Here is a 22400-nt window from a genome sequence, read left to right on the forward strand (position 1 = left end):
CACCCGCATCGTCCATATCGATCTTAAAAAGATATATCCGCACACCCTTCTTCCACAAGACTCTGCTATAAGATATTATGGTAGACCGAGTCGGAAGAGATCATCGAATTCCTATCCAAACCCTAAAGTCACACAGTGCAACTCACTATCAGGGATTCAATGCGAGCAGACCGTGCTATTGTTTTGAAATCGGCAAACTATCCTGGCACTAATAGAGATAAACTCTTTAAAGCAAACTAAAACCATAAGCATGCAAGCATAAAGTACATGTTCAGTTTGTACTCAGCGCACAAATGCTAAAAATGCGACAGCGATTCTGGATAGGAAAGGGTATAAATAGTTAATTATGTAGTAATAAGGTGCATTTGAATTCCGACAGAAAATGCGAAGTAATCGATACTTTCATACACATAAAAACTCGAGATACATCAGTAAGTTGTCAACTTTATCATCAACTAGAAAGGGACAGATTTCCTTCAAAAGGTATTACCGCCATTGAAATTACCGCCGTTGATCATATTCTTTCCAGCATAGAAGCTGCCACTGAAAACTTGATGGACTGGCGATGGTGCCGACGGATCAGGTTCTTTGTCGCCTAATCTATCATCGACCCGTCTTCCAACCCATTCCTTCAGTATGCCTTTTGTACAGGCAGCAGCGGTGGTAGCTGCATAACTCTGCCACTTCTTATTTTTATGGCTATCCGCATAGTCACACACTCCTTTAACCACGATAGTCGGAATCGTATCCCACAAGCCAGCCCCTTCCATTTCGAAGCCGATCACATCTTCTTCTTTGGCAATGTGGTCGCGGTGTAATCCATATTTTATAACTTGATCACCTGAACCCAGTCCACCAAAATGGATTTCAGGACAATAGGTCTGAGCGCTATCACCTTCAGCGTCTATAGCCTGTATCCGAGCTCGACTTACAACCTGGCTGAAGTCACACCCAAGCTTGGTGCAAGACATCTGTAAGGCCTCGTTGCAGACAGCATCACCAGGATTTATGCATCGGCTACAAACTACACATGCCTTACTGTCCGCATGCTTATGCCTATAGCTTGCCTCAAAAAGTTTATCCTCAGTAGTACCAGGATAATTTCCTGATTCATCAAGTTCCAATCGCATTGAACCTTTGATATTAGTCTGAGCTTCTTGGAGCTTAGACAAGAAGCCGCCAATCTCCTGGTTCGGTCTTCCAAGATTGTCTTGTATCGTATTCTTGCGGGTGAAGCGGTCCGTGTTTAGCCTTCCAAAATCGCTTTGGACAACGTGTGTACTGATGATAACGTCTCCTAGCATGGTCTCACGATTGCCGCTTCCATAAAGGGGCACCCCGCCGCATATACCGACCAGTAAGCCCATTCGGACTTTTTTTAAAACTGGATCGCAAATTGGTCCCGGCACTAGCTGCTGCTGCCTTGCCTATGCGAGGCATATGGACTAGCACCACAGGGTGTTGATGAATCCGACCGAAAGAATAGCTATTTGTGTCGCTATCACACTTCCCATACTCTACTTCCTGCCAAATTTCATCGAAAACTGCAGTCATCGCGACAGCTTCAAGGGGTAGGGCACAAAAAATGGCAACATCAAAATCATCATTATCTCGAGGTCGTGGGTATTTGTTGTTCGACATGGCTAGGTGTCTTGGTCCGGACGTTAAAGAAGCTCTGGTGCCCATGTATTATGATGAGAAATACAGCGAGTGAGCTTGGGAGGTGAGCAAAAAGTGGCCGGGAGACTGGAGGATAGCCTAATGAATGTTGTACTTGATCTAAGGGTTAATGCGCCATTTAGCTTAAATTTGAACATTGATCTTATTGTAGGAGAGGAAGTTTGATATTTCTACTAAGCAGCTAAAGTATTATTTCGAAAAAAACTCCTCGGGCCACGGAAAATCAATTCATCGATTTGCATATTCTAAGAGACTGCAAGTGGCTGTTTCAGATCAAGACTCGTGGACTAATGATAAGTTCAGCTAAGGGTGCCGACGGCTACCCCACCTTCCTGAAATACCTTTAGATTATAAGTGGTTGCCCTCAATCTAGGAATCAACTGATTGGCTTCGGAATGAAATGTGAAGGTGGCTGTTATGAAGCTGAAATGCTGGCGATTTGAAACTTTCTGTGGATGGTCGTTATCAGGAAAAGCGTAGTTCAATCAATCATCTCTAGTTGGGCGACGAATATGTAATGTAAAATCTGCTTCTGCACGAGCTGGGAGGTGGGAGGCCTGAAAGCTGCTCCTTTATCACCATGACGTATAGCTAACGCAGTCAGATCACACCCCGGAGATACATATGGTTCGTGATGCAGAATGTGATGTGTAGACGTTTCAGAGAACCTAGCCGGCACTTCGAAGGAATATTTCCTTTTTCTTCTCGACGCACAGCTTGAAAGAGCATTGTAGAATATCCATCTCCATGTGGTCTCCCCATCCGCGCTATTACTTCATTCGTAGAAACATGACTAAGGAAGGTTCCGATACCAATAAGTGCGTTGTCAGATCAATCTCATTAGACCGATAATCCAGGGGCCTTATTGATTTGATAAAAGTGGGGATTTGATTGGTTCTCATACTATGTACAGAACAAAAACATCTCTTGTATACCCGAGCTCACATATTTTACCGACATAAGGGATAATGTATTTTCTGGCTATTTTGATTTCTTACAATTAAGTGGTTTTGAGTCGAGGCTTGTGAGTCAGTGAAAATGTATTTTGAAGCGCAAAGGTGGTCAATAGACGTGAATTCGTTCGCTTATCATACCATATGTGCCAGCTACCCCGCATGCCTAGGTACATACTGCTAACACGTTTACAGTGTCACTTGAATGCTTGATCCGCTGCCCATACCTTTTTTGCTGTCTCCAAACTGGTTACACCTCTTTGAAAAGCAGATAGCTTAAATTACGCCGGAAAAATCGAAACTCGAATCATGGCAAGAGCACAGAATTTCACTGGGAACTATAATAGTAAAGCCAACCAGCTGAATGGTAACCATTTTCATGGCCATGTTACTATCAATCCACCTGATACCACGGAGAGACATCACCCGAAACCCACGCAAAACAATCCAAAGTCAGAGTCCGCGGGATATATGATTAATGAGTTCACTGAGAAAACTGGCTCTCGCGCGAGTGGAATCTTGAACTGGGATGGTGAGTGACTCAAGCCTCACCATTAAGATTCAAAGTCTAATACGAAGAAGATTGTGCCCAGTCACTTGCATTCGAAGAATCAAATGACAGGGAGCGAGTTATAGTAACACAGTCGGCCGGTACTTGTGAATGGCTACTCAAATCACCAAAATACTTACGCTGGATTGATGAACGCGGATTATTTCTGATTAGAGGCAAACCTGGCTCCGGAAAGTCTACTCTTCTAAAATATGCTCTATGCCAACAACCAGAAGCTGTCACCCCTCTAGGCTCTGTCTTGCTATCTTTTTTCTTTTTTGCTAACGGCTCGGAGCTTCAGAGAAGTATACTGGGTCTCTTCCGATCTCTTTTACTTCAATTACTTGAACAGGATGAGGATTCAAAGTCAGCATTCATGAGTATTTGCGGCAGACGCTGCAAACCGGGAGAAAAGGAAAAGCCGCAATTAAATTGGCATCAGGTTGAACTAGAAAATCATTTTCAGAAGCTTGTGATCGACTGTTCTGCTCGGCGGAAAATATTAATTTATGTTGATGCCCTTGACGAGTGCAACGATAAGGACCGGGATCGCCTAATCAGTTCCTTTCATACTCTTCGCGGTGAAAGGCTAAATAGACCGGCAATTTTCGTCACGTGCCGTCCATATCCAGACGGCCAAATTAAGGCAGACTTCCAAATTCGACTTGAAGAGGAGAATCAGAATGACATTCAGAGTTTCGTGGAGCATAATCTACGGCTACCCGATGAGACTGCCGAAGAAGCGGATGAGTTGAAACGTACTCTGCTAAGTAAAGCCGAGGGTCTATTCCTCTGGCTTGTTTTGATCATCCCGCAAATCCACGAGATGAGTAGCAAAGGATTGAGTCTGAGAAGAATCTCTTCAGAAATTCTCGAATGCCCTCGAGAGCTGGATGGGCTGTACGAAGGTCTCCTAAACAAAATTGAAAAGAGCGAGCTACTGGAAGCTATCGCCTTATTTCATTGGATCTGTTTTGCAGCCCGGCCGCTATCACTTAATGAACTCAGAATTGCATTGACAGTGAATCTGAGCGCGTCAAAAAGTTCATTAAAAGAATATGGGGATGGAGACAATCCTCAGTTGATAGCAAACGAATCCAAGATGAGGAAGCGGATGACTTACCTAACTCGAGGTCTTGTGGAATCGAAAAGTGATGAGACAAGCGAAGGCAAAAATGTTGTTGGTTTTCACCATGACACAATCAGAGACTTTATGCGGAAAAAAGGGCTGAACTTTCTGAAAGGGCGGATGCCTGATCGTCAAGGAGTTGCTAAAAGTGCCAATGTTCAGCTAGCAAACACGTGTCTACTATACTTATCAACAGACGAGATTCGCGGTGCTTGCCTAAAGAAGACTATGTTGTCAGGAGAAAACTTTGGGTTCCTGGGCTATGCGGCAATGTTTTGGCTCTCGCATGCTGTTGCCGCAGAGAGGGAACGCTTAGGGGGGACGATTTTGTGGCCAGATGAAGCTATAATTGGTTTATGGATCAAGATACACAACAGCCTATGGCAAGATTCCGAAAAAAACCCAATAGAAGGGACGACATTGATGCATATCGCAGCACAGTACGAGCTTGAAAATTTGGCCAAGAGGATTATCACGAAGGAGGAAAGAATCTCGGCTGCCTTAGGACACACAATATTGCGACGTGGTGATATCTCTTCGTCGATATCAGAGCCAACAGTGAAGACAGAAAAAAAAAGCAGATTAGGGAAAGACGAGATAAAACGACTCACTATACGACGGTCACGCCAGGAGGCAACGGAAAGTCTCGGACGAAGAGAAAATTCTCAAGTAAAGGCAATAAAGAGAGAAATATCGGTGAAGATGGAGCGAGATGAAAGGAAAAGCGGTGCGATGATGGGGTTAAGGAAAGGTAAAGACAAGGAAGGAAAGGAACACGTGAATGTTCGAAATCAAGATGGAGATTTACCACTACATTTGGCGGCAGAACATGGGTCCCTTATGATGGTTAAGTTCTTATATAGGAGCGGAAGTGAGATCACAGAATTGAATCACCGAAAGTGTACACCGATCTATAAAGGGTCAAAAAATGGTCATCTCGAAGTGGTCAAGTTTCTATTCGAGCATGGAGCAGATATTCACACCACGACAAATGGTGGCTGGACTCCATTCTGTGCGGCTTCAGACTCAGGCCATCTCGAAGTAGTCAAGTTTCTATTCGAGCATAGAGCAGATGCCGATATTCACACCGCGACAAATGATGGCTTAACTCCATTCTGTGCGGCTTCAGACTCAGGCCATCTCGAAGTAGTCAAGTTTCTATTCGAGCATGGAGCAGATGCCGATATTCACACAGCGACAAATAATGGCTGGACTCCATTCTGTGCGGCTTCAGAGTCAGGCCATCTCGAAGTAATGAAGTTTCTATTCAAGCATGGAGCAGATATTCACACCACGACAAATGATGGCTGGACTCCATTCTATGCGGCTTCATATTCAGGCCATCTCGAAGTAGTCAAGTTTCTATTCGAGCATAGAGCAGATATTCACACCGCGACAAATGATGGCTGGACTCCATTCTATGCGGCTTCAGATTCAGGCCATCTCGAAGTAGTCAAGTTTCTATTCAACCATAGAGCAGATACCGATATTCACACCGCGACAGATAATGGCAGGACTCTATTCTATGCGGCTTCAAATTCAGGCCATCTCGAAGTAGTCAAGTTTCTATTCGAGCATGGAGCAGATGCCGATATTCACACAGCGACAAATGATGGCAGGACTCCATTCTATGCGGCTTCAAATTCAGGCCATCTCGAAGTAGTCAAGTTTCTATTCGAGCATGGAGTAGATGCCGATATTCACACAGCGACAAATAATGGCTGGAATCCATTCTGTGCGGCTTCAAATTCAGGCCATCTCGAAGTAGTCAAGTTTCTATTCGAGCATAGAGCAGATGCCGATATTCACACCACAACAAATGATGGCTGGACTCCATTCTGTGCGGCTTCATATTCAGGCCATCTCGAAGTAGTCAAGTTTCTATTCGAGCATGGAGCAGATATTCACACCGCGACAAATGATGGCTGGACTCCATTCTGTGCGGCTTCATATTCAGGCCATCTCGAAGTAGTCAAGTTTCTATTCGAGCATGGAGCAGATGCTGATATTCACACAGCGACAAATAATGGCTGGACTCCATTCTGTGCGGCTTCAGACTCAGGCCATCTCGAAGTAGTCAAGTTTCTATTCGAGCATAGAGCAGATGCCGATATTCACACAGCGATAAATAATGGCATAACTCCATTCTGTGCGGCTTCAAATTCAGGCCATCTCGAAGTAGTCAAGTTTCTATTCGAGCATGGAGCAGATGCCGATATTCACACCACGACAAATGATGGCTGGACTCCATTCTGTGCGGCTTCAGACTCAGGCCATCTCGAAGTAGTCAAGTTTCTATTCGAGCATGGAGCAGATGCCGATATTCACACCACAACAAATGATGGCTGGACTCCATTCTGTGCGGCTTCAGACTCAGGCCATCTCGAAGTAGTCAAGTTTCTATTCAACCATAGAGCAGATACCGATATTCACACCGCGACAGATAATGGCAGGACTCCATTCTATGCGGCTTCAAATTCAGGCCATCTCGAAGTAGTCAAGTTTCTATTCGAGCATGGAGCAGATGCCGATATTCACACAGCGATAAATGATGGCTGGACTCCATTCTTTGCGGCTTCAAATTCAGGCCATCTCGAAGTAGTCAAGTTTCTATTCGAGCATGGAGCAGATGCCGATATTCACACCACGACAAATGATGGCTGGACTCCATTCTGTGCGGCTTCAGACTCAGGCCATCTCGAAGTAGTCAAGTTTCTATTCGAGCATGGAGCAGATACCGATATTCACACCGCGACAAATGATGGCAGGACTCCATTCTATGCGGCTTCAGATTCAGGCCATCTCGAAGTAGTCAAGTTTCTATTCGAGCATGGAGCAGATACCGATATTCACACCGCGATAAATGATGGCTGGACTCCATTCTTTGCGGCTTCAAATTCAGGCCATCTCGAAGTAGTCAAGTTTCTATTCGAGCATGGAGCAGATATTCACACCGCGACAGATGATGGCTTAACTCCATTCTGTGCGGCTTCAGACTCAGGCCATCTCGAAGTAGTCAAGTTTCTATTCGAGCATGGAGCAGATACCGACATACAAACGCGGACACATTATGGACCAACTACTAATAGTGTGGCTGTATAATCACACTCCCTCTATCTCTTAATACGTTTCCTTCTCGCCATTCATTTCTATTTAATTCACGGCATTGCAACTTATTTATTACGCAGCTCCAAAATGAGCCTATTTATTCTAATTCAGATATAACTTAGATCCGTAACCCGTGTTCCAAGATGGAATTATGTTGAAGTTCTCTCAACCTTTTAAGATTGCATGGAATTTCTCAGACATTCGCTTTCCATCCAGTTCATTGATACTTTTCTTACGTACCAATTATTCTTGTCCTCATTTCTTCCTCCAATATTGGAGATTATAATGGAAAAATTGTGTGCTACACGGCAGGAATCAAGATAAGTATGATTTGATTCCCGTAAAATACGATTACTGGTATAGACCGATACCTACTACCCTGACTTAATCTAAAAGATCAAAACGGTTTCGAATCATCTACGAATTCAAATCATTCTTGGCGTGCGTGCCCTCAAGACAGATTAAAAGCTCCATTCCGCGACTCTCCTGAAAGTCCTGGCTGTTGTATGTTTTTATTTTTTTTTATTTTCTGTCCCTTTTTTACATTCGACTAAGGGTGGGTAAGCATTGGGTGTATCATCTTTCATACAGTAAACGATGTTAAACCAAGATTATCTTTTACAAATTATTTGGTTTGATGAATATCTTAGTCTAAATTTGCTTCTTAACAAAACAATTGGCCGGATGGTGTAGCTGGTTATCACGTTATCTCAGGTCCAGCCTTGTAGATCACGTGATACATAGATCTTGTCAAGTCGACTGGTTCAGACTGGCCGATCATTCAAATGCCACAAATGAATGAAACTGAATTACTAAACTAGGGATGAAGTTCGCCTAAAATAGTGATACAAAGTGGGTAATGCAAACCCTACAAACCAGGCCAAATCAGGCTAACTAGGCCCAATCGAGCCTAAACCACCACCCATTTGACAGATCTCCACAATTGTAAGGGTACATAGTAAATACCTTGCACTAGACCAAGTTAGGATGCCGAAATGTGAGTTGGAAATGTGAGGGCGCGTGTTTCCCTGCAGATCATTGCACAAAACAGCGAATGAGGTCACGTGTTTCACGTCAACAATACGTCAAAAGACCCCACTTTCCCTCTCAACTTTCCCCTCTTTGTCTCTTCCCCACTATTCTCCACTCTTTTACACAAATCCTCATCACCACCTTACACACTCCCGTTCTTTCTCCACCAACACGTTCTTACTGCCAATACCATGGATCACCTAGATGGTTTTTTTTCTGTTGAGGAATTTTCCTGTCTTGAAGATCACAGAATTTTGATGCTGCCACTAACGGCGAATGATGGAAAACGGAAAGTCTCTGCTGCGTTAAGTCTTTCAAGCCTAGATGGGTCGAGTTCAATTTCATCATCTTAATCAACGCACTCTGCCACAGTCCAGGTATTTGGCTTCGAGAATAGCTGGCTAACTATAGAGTTTCCAACATCACGGTCAAGCGCAACTATGGTGCAACTTTTGGGATTCACACCCGAGGTGGCTGAGAAGATCTTCCGCTCCTATAGCGAACGCCCCGATCCTAGGATCAATCACTATGAACTTATTGACTATGTGATGATTCAAATTCTTCCTCTTATGCAATCAAAATCTGACGCAACTCTTCAGCACGAGCTGGAAAGTGTTGGTCTTAATCAACAAATTGTGCGAGCCATCGCCGACCCAGTGTATCGCAAAATTCTTTGGACTCAAGATCCCTACTATTGGGTGCTGGATACAATCTGAACTAACTACAACTCAATCCGGAATAAACAAGACCTTCTTAAGGAGTATGTAGGCACAAGAATTACGACTAAACGTCAGCAACAACGTGCAGCCTTTAGTCTCCACCAGAAGATAGCAGAGGAACCACCAAACCCTCATGTGGCAACGGCCAACACTCTCCTCTATAACCTCAAAATGCACGCGGCCTGGTTAAAAGTTCAGCCCCCTGATATAACTCGACCAGGTCACATATCCCTCTATAAGGGGCTATCGTTTGCTGAGAGACCACACGAAAGGCAACTTTTTATTGGAGCGAATGGTTCTATTAATATGGCAGCGTTGAAATCAAATCCACCAGGAGAATTTAATGCTTTAGATTTTGCTCTCTATTGGAGCCCTCAGAGAGAGACGGCTGAAATGTACCGGCAATGGGCGGCCCATCGAAACCCTAACACAGAGAGCTGTATCATAGAGATTTAGGTGCCCATCGAATTCTTCGCAGGCCTAAACTCACATGAGCTATGGGATTCCCTGGTATGGAAAGAATTTGTGTGGCTTTGCAGGAAAGAGGGTCAGATGCCAGAACACCTAGAGTGGCTCGAAGCCCTCGACCTTATCAAAGGTCACGTTTGCTCTGGAGGAACAACACAGATCGCTTCTCTTGCATATGAAGATATCTTTGCCACAATTACAGAGCATGTTCTGAAAGTGCAGGTTCAGGAGCGATTTATCAAAGCCATACAGTGGGTTTTTCTCAAGTCAGTTCATTTTCGCGCTCTGGGCGCTCAGGTGCGAGGTAAGGTGCATTTGGATTTCTTTGCTGCACTGAATTCTCAGTCAAACAATCCTGCTCCTCTCTACTAAGGTTTTAGTGCACCCACCCGACTACTGGCAGCGTTTGAGCCATAAGCCAGTAAATAGGGTAATTCCACGCGCCTGTTTCTTGGCCGAGGCGATACTTAGAAGATGGTCTCAGACTAAAACGGTTCCCAATATACGAATTAAATAAGTAAGTCATAGGTCTGCTCGAAACAAGTACATTAAATCACTTTTTTACTCATTTTTCGAACCTTGGAGAAGTCAATCAATCAATCAATACTCTATTAACCTGATGCAGCCTAACTAGTAGCGTATGGCTATGCAGGCGTTTCCTCCGGCGGAAACAGGAATATTCCAAACGCCAGAGTGTCAAGATAGATACAAAATAAATGTGGCGTTGCACCATTATAAACCGAAATCCCATATCCCACTTTTGAACCCGTAACGCCCTCCATGTAATATCGCTTGTAAACCACTCCTTCCCTGTTTCTTCTCCCACCACTCCTCACGTTCTTCCCCACTCCTGTTTTCCTCCTTTTGTTGTTCGTTGAATTGTCGCTGTATTCTTCTAGTACCTTGGAGAAGTTTAATCGTCTTTTTCTATGCTTAATTTCTTGACCCAAGAAAATTTAGTGACTAACCTGCTCGAGATTGTCGAATACGTGAGGGTATTAGCGCCCCTTTAGGCCTTTACTAAGCAGCACTTGACTTATGAGTCTGTACTATCTCTTTTGCCTCTCAAAATAGTACATTTTATAGTATATTCACAGCAAGGCAGACATTTATCATGACTTCTAAAAGTTCACGGTCCGGCCACTCCTCTAATAGAAAGTTGATCCGCCAAAAGCAATCTCGCCGCAAAACAAGTCTGATGAGAAAAGCGTGCGAGTACAGTAAACTCTGTGATGCAGATGTATGTGTCGGTATTCGAGTCAGAGAAACGGGCCAGGTGTACATCTTATCTGCAGATACTTCGGGGTTCTGGGCTTTCATTACTTCACAGTGAAATGGGGAACGCTCTAGGCAGCACGGTCGGAACGTGCAGGTCGATTCAGTTAGGAAAAACCAACCACAACCACGAGGGAAAGCTCAGTGAAGGTAGGGAGTCAAAAATTGAAGAGGTGTGTAAAGGTGTTCTTTCTATAACTATCACAACTTCTAGATAAATGGTACTATTCGGTTCTGCCGTTGCAGACCGCTTTCTTCTTCATACTGTATAGTAGAAGCGAGTTTTTTTTAGCATATCTGAGTTTCTTCTTATTCTTTACGGAGTAGTTAGTCAGCTAATCTGCCGTAGATCATCCTCATCCACTTAGCTTCCTCCACAAACGAATAGATTTTTGGATTATTCGAATTCGTTTCAGATAGCCATTATTCGAATTCGTATTCGATTGGGGTAGCATTATTCGTATTCGATTCGTTTTATTCGTTTTATTTATTCTGCCACCGCCCATATGTTCAGCTAAGGTATCAGTGGAGAGATTGTTCAGTCAAGTTCGGGATATAATTGGTGTTCGTCGATATTCTTTGAATGGTCAGACGATGTTACGGGATGAATGCAGGAATTTGTACGCTGTAAAGATCCGATTGGTAAACAAGAAGAATTAACTAAGGGAGGGAAAGGGGTCCTGGGACCGGGTGTTCATAGCTCGTTCGGCTCCGCACAGATGCCAGGAGCGCAGTCTCTCCAGAGACTGAGCATTTCATCGGGTATCAACCCGTTACAGACGATGAGGAAGTTAGTTCTATTAAGAGATTTATATACAGAGACTGTTTTTGAAAATTGAATGCGTGCGCTATTGTTTCTAAAATTTGAAAGGGTGTCATACCTTCTCACATTCTACCAAATGAATGTCTATTATATATAACTGGAGTGACGGGCTCTATATCACATCCTTGTGAAGGGCTAAAGCTAATCTTGAATTCAGAACTAGCTAGGCACATGCTATTTACAAAATCCTTGAAGAACGTGAATAATTCGGGGTGGAATCGTGAGGTATGCGGTTGGTGGGTCACGTGGTTGTACCACGTGATAGTTCACCAGGATTCAACCTGTTACAATACCCCCCTCCTATTCTCCTGTTTTCCGGGGTCCATTCGAAGTCGTAATTGGTCCGTATCGTAGTTCAAAGGTGTCGAGAGCTGTGCAGTTTTCCATTGCGTCGATAGGTTCCTATATCAGTTCTGCGTATCCTCGCCATTTCACTAATGCTTCCCTCCGCGATCCACGTCCAATTTTTCGTGTCCTTGCTTATAGGATCTCTTCAATTTCGTATTCCAGATCTCCTTCGACTAACAGCGGAGGCGGTTGCGAATCGTCCACGATTTGTGACGGTAACGGGTCCGTTGCCGCGGGTCTTATTAACTCAACATGGAAGATAGGATGTATGCCGCTTGGCACATCCAGCTTCACTGTATGAGAGGATGGCACTTCTAGAACTGTGTATTTGGCGTGGAGCCAGTCTAGTTTCTTTGAAGGCCGTATCGTGCGTACATTCCGTAGGTTTAGCCATACTTTATCGTTGATATTATAGACTGGAGCGGCTCGTCTTGAACGATTCGCTTGTTCCTATTGGCGTTCTTGGGCGATAGCCATCGCTGCATTTGCCCAATCGGTGGCGTCTCGTAGCCGGTTCGTGAACGTTTCCGCTGCGATCTCTGGTCCTCTCTCTGCTTGGACTTCTATCACTTCGACTGGATCGACATGGTATCCGTGTGTGAAGAAGAATAGAGATAGTCCAGTAGAGGTTGCGTCTTGGTTATTGATCGCTATGGCTATAATAGGTAGTAAACTTGCCCAGTCGTCCTATGCGTATATAGTAAAGGCGCGTAGAATTCGTTCGACTTCTTGATTTACGTGTTCCGTAGCTCCATCAGTTTGGGGGTGGAATGCGGTAGATAATCGGCGTCGAATCTTTAGCTTTTCGCACACGATTCGCCAGAACCCTCCTACGAACTATGGGCCGCGGTCACTAGTGATCGCTATTGGTAAACCATGATACATATAAATATGCTTCATAAAGACATCTGCGACGCTTTCCGCAGTAATACTATGCATATCTATTAGGATCACTCCTTTAGATAGCCGATCAGTAATTACTAGACAATTCGTCGCTCTTTCTTTCCTAGTAGGTGGAAGTTCTGTGATGAAATCCATGGATAGTTCGGCCTAGATTTGTTGTGGAATCGGTAATGGTTTAAGTAGGCCTTGCTTCGAATCTCTCTAAATCGTGTTTCGTCCACAAATGGTGTAATTCCTTAAGAATCTCTGTATATTGTTCGTCATTCCTGGCCAAAAGAATCTATAGGCCAGTATTGTATAGGTTGCGTCCCGTCCTGGATGTCTAGTCGTGTAGGAATCGTGGACCTTCTGGATCAAGGTTGTGCGTAGTAGTTCGTTATCTAGAATCCATGTCCTTTTCCTAAAGTGTAGAAGATTTCGTTCATCTAAGTCATACTTGGATAGGCTTATTTTCAGGTTCGATTCGGCAGGGATTCGTCGGTCTCCCTTTTCAAGTGCGAGTGCGAACTGCTGGTATATTTGATCTTCCTTCCGCGCGTTATTCCATGCTTCCTACGTTTCTGCTTCTTTAAACATCGCTACTAGTATATTAAAGTCTAAAGATGGACTTGGTTCAGTGCTATTGTTACGGATTGTTACTGATTCGAAGAGTTTCCGGAAACGATTCGTGAGCCTCTTATCAGAGATTCCTTTAGGTTCGTCTTGTCCTCGCCGGGATAGAGCATCTGGTTAGATCGCCTGTTTCCCGGGTCGATATCGTAGCTCAAAGTCGAATTCGGCCAGGATGTCTGCCCATCTTATTTGTCGTTCGCTTAGATCCTACGCCTTATGAAAGTATCATAGATTTTTGTGGTCTGTTAAGACCACGAATCGCGGGACTATCTTCAGCTCTGGCTTCCATTCCCGTAGCGCATGGATAATAGCGAGTAATTCCTTGTTATATATCATATAATTGGTCTCTGCAGGTGAGAACTTACGCGAGAGATAGGCGCATAGTCTTAGTGTCCTATCTTCTTGTCTTTATGATAAGACTGCTCCTATCGCCCATCTAGATGCGTCTGTTTCCACTATTGTTTCGGTGTCTTCTCGGAAATGAGCTAATATTGGTGTAGAGATAAAGAGGTCCTTTAGGGTCTCGAATGATTCTTGTTTCTCCTTGTCCTATTTGAATATCGTATCTTTCTTTGTTAACTGCACCAATGGTGCAGAGACATCTACGAATCATGGTATAAACGTCCGGTAGAAGTTAGCGAATCCAACAAAACCACGTACTTCTCGGATATTAGTAGGTGCTTCCTATAGCTTAATGGCTTCAACTTTCTTCGGGTCTATATATAGACCTTCTCCAGCTTGTATAATGAACCCTAGGTATTTCATAGAGCTCTATTCAAATTCAGATTTCTCGATATCGCATTAAAGTCCAGCATCTCTTAGCTTTTAGAGCACCTCGCGTACTTTTCGTCTATGATCCGTGATCGATCCGTCGGAGTAAATAATGATATCGTCTATATGTCACGGTGCCAGCTCAGACGACTACTGATTGATTAGATAGTGTCAAAGGCCCGATGCCATTTATAGTTAGTCTATTTTAGTCAGCATTGGAATCCCACAATGGGATTCCTCCATTCTACAATCGATACACATACACACTTTGGTACGCATACTGCGTTCTTATTTGCCCACTAGAATCCACTATTCCTTGGTAGTCGACCTCCATTTGACAGTTATGAGCCCGGTTCGCCGACAATTTACCTTGAAAAGCATATTTTAAGGGTAAACGAGACTGAAGACTATGTCCGCGATGTCCGGCGATATAAGACTGAAAGATGCCTCTCAATGGCAGCAGTGGTATAGGCGAGTCAAAGCCGTAGCCACTGGCGGAGATGTATGGGAATACTGCGATCCAGAGCTTAGGACTGAACGACCAGTCCTAGGATCAGAACCACGCGACTACCCGATCAAACCAATGCTTGAACTCGACATAGATCGTAAAGAGTATGATCGGTTACGACAGGACTGGAAGGACGATGTAGAGGATTACAAGTTCCGTCTTTTATTCTACCAAACCAAGAAGCGAGCAATTGAATCTGTGAATGAATATATCCTAAAGTACTTAGATACACATGTTCAGAGTCTCGTTTTATAATATGACGAACCATTTATGCGACTTAAATTCTTGTATGACCGCTATGGTATCTCGTCAACAAACAGAGCCAGGGTATTCTACTATTGGCACAACTTTGCGGTTACTCCACCTATAGCTGGCGCCGATATTGGCGCCTGGCTTGAAGAATGGGAGCATTCGCGCCTTGAAGCAGAGGTTGAGGGCGTCTCAGCTGCCAAGAATGATGATGCTGTGTGGCTCTTTTTAGAGCTGGTAAAGGATATACTGCCAAACTGGTGGCAGTCCTGGCATGGAAAGATTATAGTTGATCGCGAGCAGATCTCTATGCGTCGCCTTCTAGATCATTTCAAAACCACCTACCAGAATCAAAGACCAAAGCAGCCAGCCATCTCAAAGGGAGCGTTCACGACGTTCCAAGGACACCAGGAAACAGCTGGCCAAGCCAGTGCTCCTGCCCCTCATGCTCCTGCCCCTCATGCTCCTAGCCAACCTAGTGCCCCTGGTCAAGGGAAGAAAGCTCTGGCTAGAGCTCAATTCCTATAGGAGCAGAAAGCAAAACCATTTAAAGATAGGGCATGCCCATGTGGTTGTAGCTACCCTGTCGATAAGTGCTTCAACTTAAATAGTAAAGGCAGCAGAAAGCCAAATGCTGGCATGAAACAGAAGATAAAACAGGCCCTGGACGGGGATTTAGGCTGGAAATAGTGGATCGACACTAAACTGAAAGAATCCACCAACACCAGCAATACCCCAGCCGAGCCAGCCAGGCAATCTGCAGCCGTAAACCACACTGCCAACTACACTACAAAACCAGTGTTTTTCGCATCTCAAACTACCTATGCTGCTGATTCAAGCGACAGTATATAGCTCGCAGGCACTGCCGAAGACCAGTTTCTCGGCCGAAATACTGCAATCTCAGACACTCTGGACATAGCTTCAGATACTCTGAACACTCTGGACATAATCTCAGACACTCTGGACACAGCTTCAGATACTCTGAATACTCTGGATATAGTTTCAGATACTCTGGACATAGTTTCAGATACTCTAGACACCATTCCAGACCTCTCTAGTGCATTTATAGACTCTATATTTCTGCAGAAATCAGCTTTCCTGACCTAGTCTGGTCAGGAGCTCCAGAAAGATAGCTGGGTGCTAGACACAGGCGCCAGTGCGCATGTCTGCAACAACTTAGGTGCATTCGTCAATTTCGAGCATGGAAGAGACACCCTTTAACTAGGATTAGGAGAGGTTGAAACCCTTAGTAAAGGACAATGCGAAGTCAAAGGGATCCATCCAGTAACCAAGGAATCGACATCAATCATCCTGTCAAATGTCCTCTATAGCCCTGAGTTTAGATTGAATCTACTCTCTTACTGCGCCCTGAACGACAAAGGAGGCGATTGGGTGCCTTCGAAAGACTATCTTATTGATAGGGATGGGACACCTGTCCTAGCTATTTAAAGGATTCATAACCCAAATTTATTGATCGTGGAGCCATTATTAGCTGAACAAGATTCAGATAAAGAGACAGATAAAGAGACACCCGACGAGATTTTTTCGGCGGAAAAGCATGTATACATGGGCAAGGATTCCAGAAAACCACTAGAATCTAAGGCACCGACAGAGCTCTGGCATCGTCGTCTAGGTCATTTACACCATGATGCTATACAGCAGCTTCCTAAGCTTGTTGACGGAGTCGTTTTAAGCGATCAACCAGACTCAACTGAACCAGTCACTGACCGTATAAATGGCTAAATATAGAGCCTATGCTCTGTTTATAGTATTACTAGAGCTCCTAGACAGATATCTAGACGTCATCTAGGACATAGGTATGGTCGATTCGGACAGATCTCTCTAGACCTGATCCAAATGTTAATCGCGTATAATAAAGAGCGTTGGATTTGCTATTTTTATGTTGACGGAATCCACTTCCATTAGGTCTTCACCTGTCATACAAAGAACCAGATAAATGATGCGATTCGACACTTCATTGAACTCCTGAAAAACTGGTGGAATTTACCTATTCGAGTATTCCACTATGATAATGAGAAAGCTGTAGGCCTCACTATAGAGCGGTTTCTAGCAGATCAAGGTATTATAGTGACGCATTTAATTCCAGGACATCCTAAGATGAATGGCCCAATTGAACGGGCAGGCGGCATCATAATTACACGCGCCAGGGCCCTCCTAGAGGAAGGAAAGCTCCCTATCAGCCTATAGCCAGAGGCGGTAAAGGCTGCGGTTTATATACTAAATCGTACACCAACGAACGCAAATGGTTCCTGGATAGTGCCCTAGGAAGAGGCGCGTAAATACGCTAATTTAGACCTATAGGACAAACGAACGACACTGCCTAAGTCGAATCTCGCGAACATATGTCTATACGGCAGTCTAGCTTACTACAGAATCCAAAAGATTCCGAAATCAGACAAGATGCTGAGAAGGGCAGAGATTGGATTCCTTGTTAGATATATGGCATCTAATGTCTAGAGAATCTGGTTTCCAGATTCAAGGGGTGGTCAAGTCAGGCCAGTCAGAGACGTCGTTTTCGACGAGAATAGGCGATATATAGCTGATTTTATACTATATAAGCTGGTAGAGATGCCTGTTTTTTCTGGTCCTAAGCCAGTTATCCTGACTGAAGAAGAGGCTGACGACGTCCTCTAGAGGGAGATTGGAGTCCTATAAACCCACCTATAGACCAATTTATAGGAGATGTTACCTGAAACATAAGTAGTTGACCATTCATATCTATCTAATCAGGATACTAATAGTCCTGTCCTCTCTCTCGATGCTCGATCAGTTCAACAACCTGACGCATTTACTAGAAAAAGCAACTAGTCTGGTGTATCCATCAATGCCGAAAACCCATTTTTCGGCCAAAATCCTGGACTAAATACACCACGATACCCTACACCAACAGAACATGACTGGATTCCTGGGATATTCCTAGAAGACCTAATCGAGCCTGATATAACTAACGACACACCGAATTCACCAGATTCGCTAGACTTAGTGCTAAATCAAGGGGTGGGGGTGGCTCCTATAGAGCTAACTAAAGGGGATTCGCCCCTATTTACTGCTTAAGATAGTGAACCATAATTCCGACAGATTGGTCTAGACTTAGACGAGTCGAACATTATCCCTAGTAAACGTATTCGCCATCCAACCAAGAGAGATGATGCCTACTTTACATAGCTTATGCTGCGGCCAGACAAGGATCCAGATGAGCTTAAGACACAATCTAAAGCTTATTACCATGTATTCTACACCAGAATGGTGCAGAAACCAGCGAGCCAGATGTATAGAGACGACCTTCTATCACCTCCGAACATATTTAAGGAGGTAAATGTGAAGGGCTAAAGCTAATCTTGAATTCAGAACTAGCTAGGCACATGCTATTTACAAAATCCTTGAAGAACGTGAACAATTCGGGGTGGAATCGTGAGGTATGCGGTTGGTGGGTCACGTGGTACAACCACGTGATAGTTCACCAGGATTCAACCTGTTACAATACCCCCCTCCTATTCTCCTGTTTTCCGGGGTCTATTCGAAGTCGTAATTGGTCCGTATCGTAGTTCAAAGGTGTCGAGAGCTGTGCAGTTTTCTATTGCGTCGATAGGTTCCTATATCAGTTCTGCGTATCCTCGCCATTTCACTAATGCTTCCCTCCGCGATCCACGTCCAATTTTTCGTGTCCTTGCTTATAGGATCTCTTCAATTTCGTATTCCAGATCTCCTTCGACTAATAGCGGAGGCGGTTGCGAATCGTCCACGATTTGTGACGGTAACGGGTCCGTTGCCGCGGGTCTTATTAACTCAACATGGAAGACAGGATGTATGCCGCTTAGCACATCCAGCTTCACTATATAAGAGGATGGTACTTCTAGAACTATGTATTTGGCGTGGAGCTAGTCTAGTTTCTTTGAAGGCCGTATCGTGCGTACATTCCGTAGGTTTAGCCATACTTTATCGTTGATATTATAGACTAGAGCGGCTCGTCTTGAACGATTCGCTTGTTCCTGTTAGCGTTCTTAGGCGATAGCTATCGCTATATTTGCCTAATTGGTGGCGTCTTGTAGCCGGTTCGTGAACGTTTCCGCTGCGATCTCTGGTCCTCTCTCTGCTTAGACTTCTATCACTTCGACTGGATCGACATAGTATCCGTGTGTGAAGAAGAATGGAGATAGTCTAGTAGAGGTTGCGTCTCGGTTATTGATCGCCATGGCTATAATAGGTAGTAAACTTGCCTAGTCGTCCTGTGCGTATATAGTAAAGGCGCGTAGAATTCGTTCGACTTCTTGATTTGCGTGTTCCATAGCTCCATCAGTTTAGGGGTAGAATATGGTAGATAATCGGCGTCGAATCTTTAGCTTTTCGCACACGATTCGCTAGAACCCCCCTACGAACTATAGGCCGTGGTCACTAGTGATCGCTATTAGTAAACCATGATATATATAAATATGCTTCATAAAGATATCTGCGACGCTTTCCGTAGTAATACTATACATATCTATTAGGATCACTCCTTTAGATAGCCGATTAGTAATTACTAGATAATTCGTCGCTCTTTCTTTCCTAGTAGGTGGAAGTTCTATGATAAAATCCATAGATAGTTCGGCCCAGATTCATTGTGGAATCGGTAATGGTTTAAGTAGGCCTTGCTTCGAATCTCTCCAAATCGTGTTTCGTCCGTAAATAGTGTAATTCCTTAAGAATCTCTATATATTGTTCGTCATTCCTGGCTAAAAGAATCTACGGGCTAGTATTGTATAGGTTGCGTCCCGTCCTAGATGTCTAATCGTGTAGGAATCGTGGACCTTCTGGATCAAGGTTGTGTGTAGTAGTTCGTTGTCTAGAATCTATGTCCTTTTCCTAAAGTATAGAAGATTTCGTTTATCTAAGTCACACTCGGATAGGCTTATTTTCAGGTTCGATTCGGTAGGGATTCGTCGGTCTCCCTTTTTAAGTGCGAGTACGAACTGCTGGTATATTTGATCTTCCTTCCGCGCGTTATTCCATGCTTCCTACATTTCTGCTTCTTTAAACATCGCTACTAGTATATCAAAGTCTAAAGGTGGACTTGGTTTAGTGCTATTGTTACGGATCGTTACTGATTCGAAGAGTTTCTAGAAACAATTCGTGAGCCTCTTATTAGAGATTCCTTTAGGTTTGTCTTGTCCTCGCCGGGATAGAGCATCTGGTTAGATCGCCTGTTTCCTGGGTCGATATCATAGCTTAAAGTCGAATTCGGCTAGGATGTCTGCCCATCTCATTTGTCGTTCGCTTAGATCCTGCGCCTTATGAAAATATCGTAGATTTTTGTGGTCCGTTAAGACCATAAATCGCGGGACCATCTTCAGCTCTAGCTTCCATTCCCGTAGCGCATAGATGATAGCGAGTAATTCCTTGTCGTGTATCATATAATTAGTCTCTGTAGGTAAGAACTTACGCGAGAGATAGGCGCATGGTCTTAGCGTCCTATCTTCTTATCTTTAGGATAAGACTGCTCCTATCGCCTATCTAGATGCGTCTGTTTCCACTATTGTTTCGGTGTCTTCTCGGAAATAAGCCAATATTGGTGCAGAGATAAAGAGGTCCTTTAGGGTCTCGAATGATTCTTATTTCTCCTTATCCTATTTGAATATCGTATCTTTCTTTATCAACTGCACCAATGGTATAGAGACGTCTACGAATCGTGGTATAAACGTCTGGTAGAAGTTAGCGAATCCAATAAAACCACGTACTTCTCGGATATTAATAGGTGCTTCCTATAGCTTAATAGCTTTAACTTTCTTTAGGTCTATATATAGACCTTCTCCAGCTCGTATAATAAACCCTAGGTATTTCATAGAGCTCTGTTCAAATTCAGATTTCTCGATATCGCATTAAAGTCCAGCATCTCTTAGCTTTTAGAGCACCTCGCGTACTTTTCGTCTATGATCCGTGATCGATCCGTTGGAGTAAATAATGATATCGTCCATATATGCTGACACAAACTCGTCGAGAAATTCGCGTAGAACTTCATTGATATACCGTTGGAAGGTTGCGGGAGCGCCAGTCAGGCCAAAAGGTATAACTAGCCACTTATAGAGCCCGTATCGTGTTCGAAACGCTGTCTTCCATTCTTCGCCTTCCTATATTCTGATCTTATAGAAAGCTGCTATGATATCGAGTTTAGTAAACCAGCGAGCCTTCGACATGTTTTGTAGTGTTTCTTGAATCAGAGGTAGGGGGTAACGGTCCTTAATAGTTATAGAGTTTAACCCTCTATAATCGACACAGAATCGGATGCCTCCACCAGGTTTTCGTACTAATAACACTAGTAAAGCTGCTAGCGATTTACTGACTTATATAAATCCTTTTCCTAGTAGATCGGTAAGAGTTTTTCGTAGAACTAATAGCTCTTCTCTATTCATTCTATATAATAGCCCATAAGGTGGTGTCGATTCGTTACCATTTCCATCGCGTGTCAAGGGTATCTTATGATCGGTCCCTGGGCGATGGCTCGGAAGCTTGTCTGCTTTCTTCTAGCTAAAAACATCTAACCAAGGGAGATATTATAAGGGAAGTTTAGCTCTCGGATTAGTGAATTTCTTAGGTTGTAACACCTTATCGATATCGTCTATAGTCACTTTAGCTATTCGGAGGTGGTCCGGCGACGAAACGCTATCGAATAGTTCTTTGATTTCTCCCGCAGATGATTACTATATTTTCAATCTCTTTACTTTTGTTGGACCGATTGACGGGTTGATATAGTTCCAACAACAAATACGCTCTCCATTTCTCGAATGGATATCTAAATACCCTCGTTTCGCAGCGTAAACTCCGTCGACATCTTTTAACCAAGGCGTCCTAAGTATCATTTCGTCTAACTATCTTGGAATAATATAGGCAAAGACTTTCTACTATTATAGTCTATTAACATCAAGATCGAAGTATATGGCCTGAGTGATCCGTCCTTGATTCTTGATGACTCCGTTTAGGATTCGTGGTAGAATCGGGATACACGGAAGGTTAAGAGATTACGCTAGGTGTCCGCTGATAGATACATAGCTATCGCTTCCGTTATCTACTAAAGTCTTCGCGAATTGAATTCCATTAACTCTAGCATCGATATAGAATAACGCCTCTTTCTTTAGCAGCTTCTTAACCCCCTTCTGCTCCTGCTCGCGGTTTAGTGTAGGAGCTAATCTTTTCCCGAATCATTCTCCGCTTCCTCTTCTTCAATCGCTAGCGAATACTCCCTTCTTCGGGGGTGGCTCGATCTTGGTTCTTCGACTA

General features: G+C 43.8%; 4 protein-coding genes across 4 annotated transcripts; 3 read left to right on the plus strand and 1 right to left on the minus strand.

Annotated features, from left to right (window-relative positions):
* Positions 1-476: 476 nt before the first annotated feature.
* N7495_008304 (5'-methylthioadenosine/S-adenosylhomocysteine nucleosidase family protein) lies at positions 477-1641 on the minus strand (the record flags this gene model as incomplete). The annotated part of the gene is given in 2 exon segments (XM_057210955.1): positions 477-1372; positions 1386-1641. 2 exon segments carry the CDS (start codon positions 1639-1641, stop codon positions 477-479), a joined length of 1152 nt encoding a protein of 383 aa, XP_057060498.1.
* Positions 1642-2942: 1301 nt separating this feature from the next.
* N7495_008305 (ankyrin repeat domain-containing protein) lies at positions 2943-7414 on the plus strand (the record flags this gene model as incomplete). The annotated part of the gene is made up of 2 exons (XM_057210956.1): positions 2943-3165; positions 3216-7414. 2 exons carry the CDS (start codon positions 2943-2945, stop codon positions 7412-7414), a joined length of 4422 nt encoding a protein of 1473 aa, XP_057060499.1.
* A 1478-nt stretch (positions 7415-8892) lies between these two features.
* N7495_008306 (uncharacterized protein) lies at positions 8893-9168 on the plus strand (the record flags this gene model as incomplete). The annotated part of the gene is made up of 1 exon (XM_057210957.1): positions 8893-9168. The coding sequence occupies one exon, from the start codon at positions 8893-8895 to the stop codon at positions 9166-9168; it is 276 nt and encodes a 91-aa protein (XP_057060500.1).
* Positions 9169-9477: 309 nt separating this feature from the next.
* N7495_008307 (uncharacterized protein) lies at positions 9478-10011 on the plus strand (the record flags this gene model as incomplete). The annotated part of the gene is made up of 2 exons (XM_057210958.1): positions 9478-9610; positions 9650-10011. The coding sequence occupies 2 exons, from the start codon at positions 9478-9480 to the stop codon at positions 10009-10011; spliced, it is 495 nt and encodes a 164-aa protein (XP_057060501.1).
* Positions 10012-22400: the final 12389 nt, after the last annotated feature.

This window comes from Penicillium taxi, assembly GCF_028828555.1.
Source record: "Penicillium taxi strain IBT 34144 chromosome Unknown utg000005l_segment0_segment0, whole genome shotgun sequence".
NCBI lineage: Eukaryota > Fungi > Ascomycota > Eurotiomycetes > Eurotiales > Aspergillaceae > Penicillium > Penicillium taxi.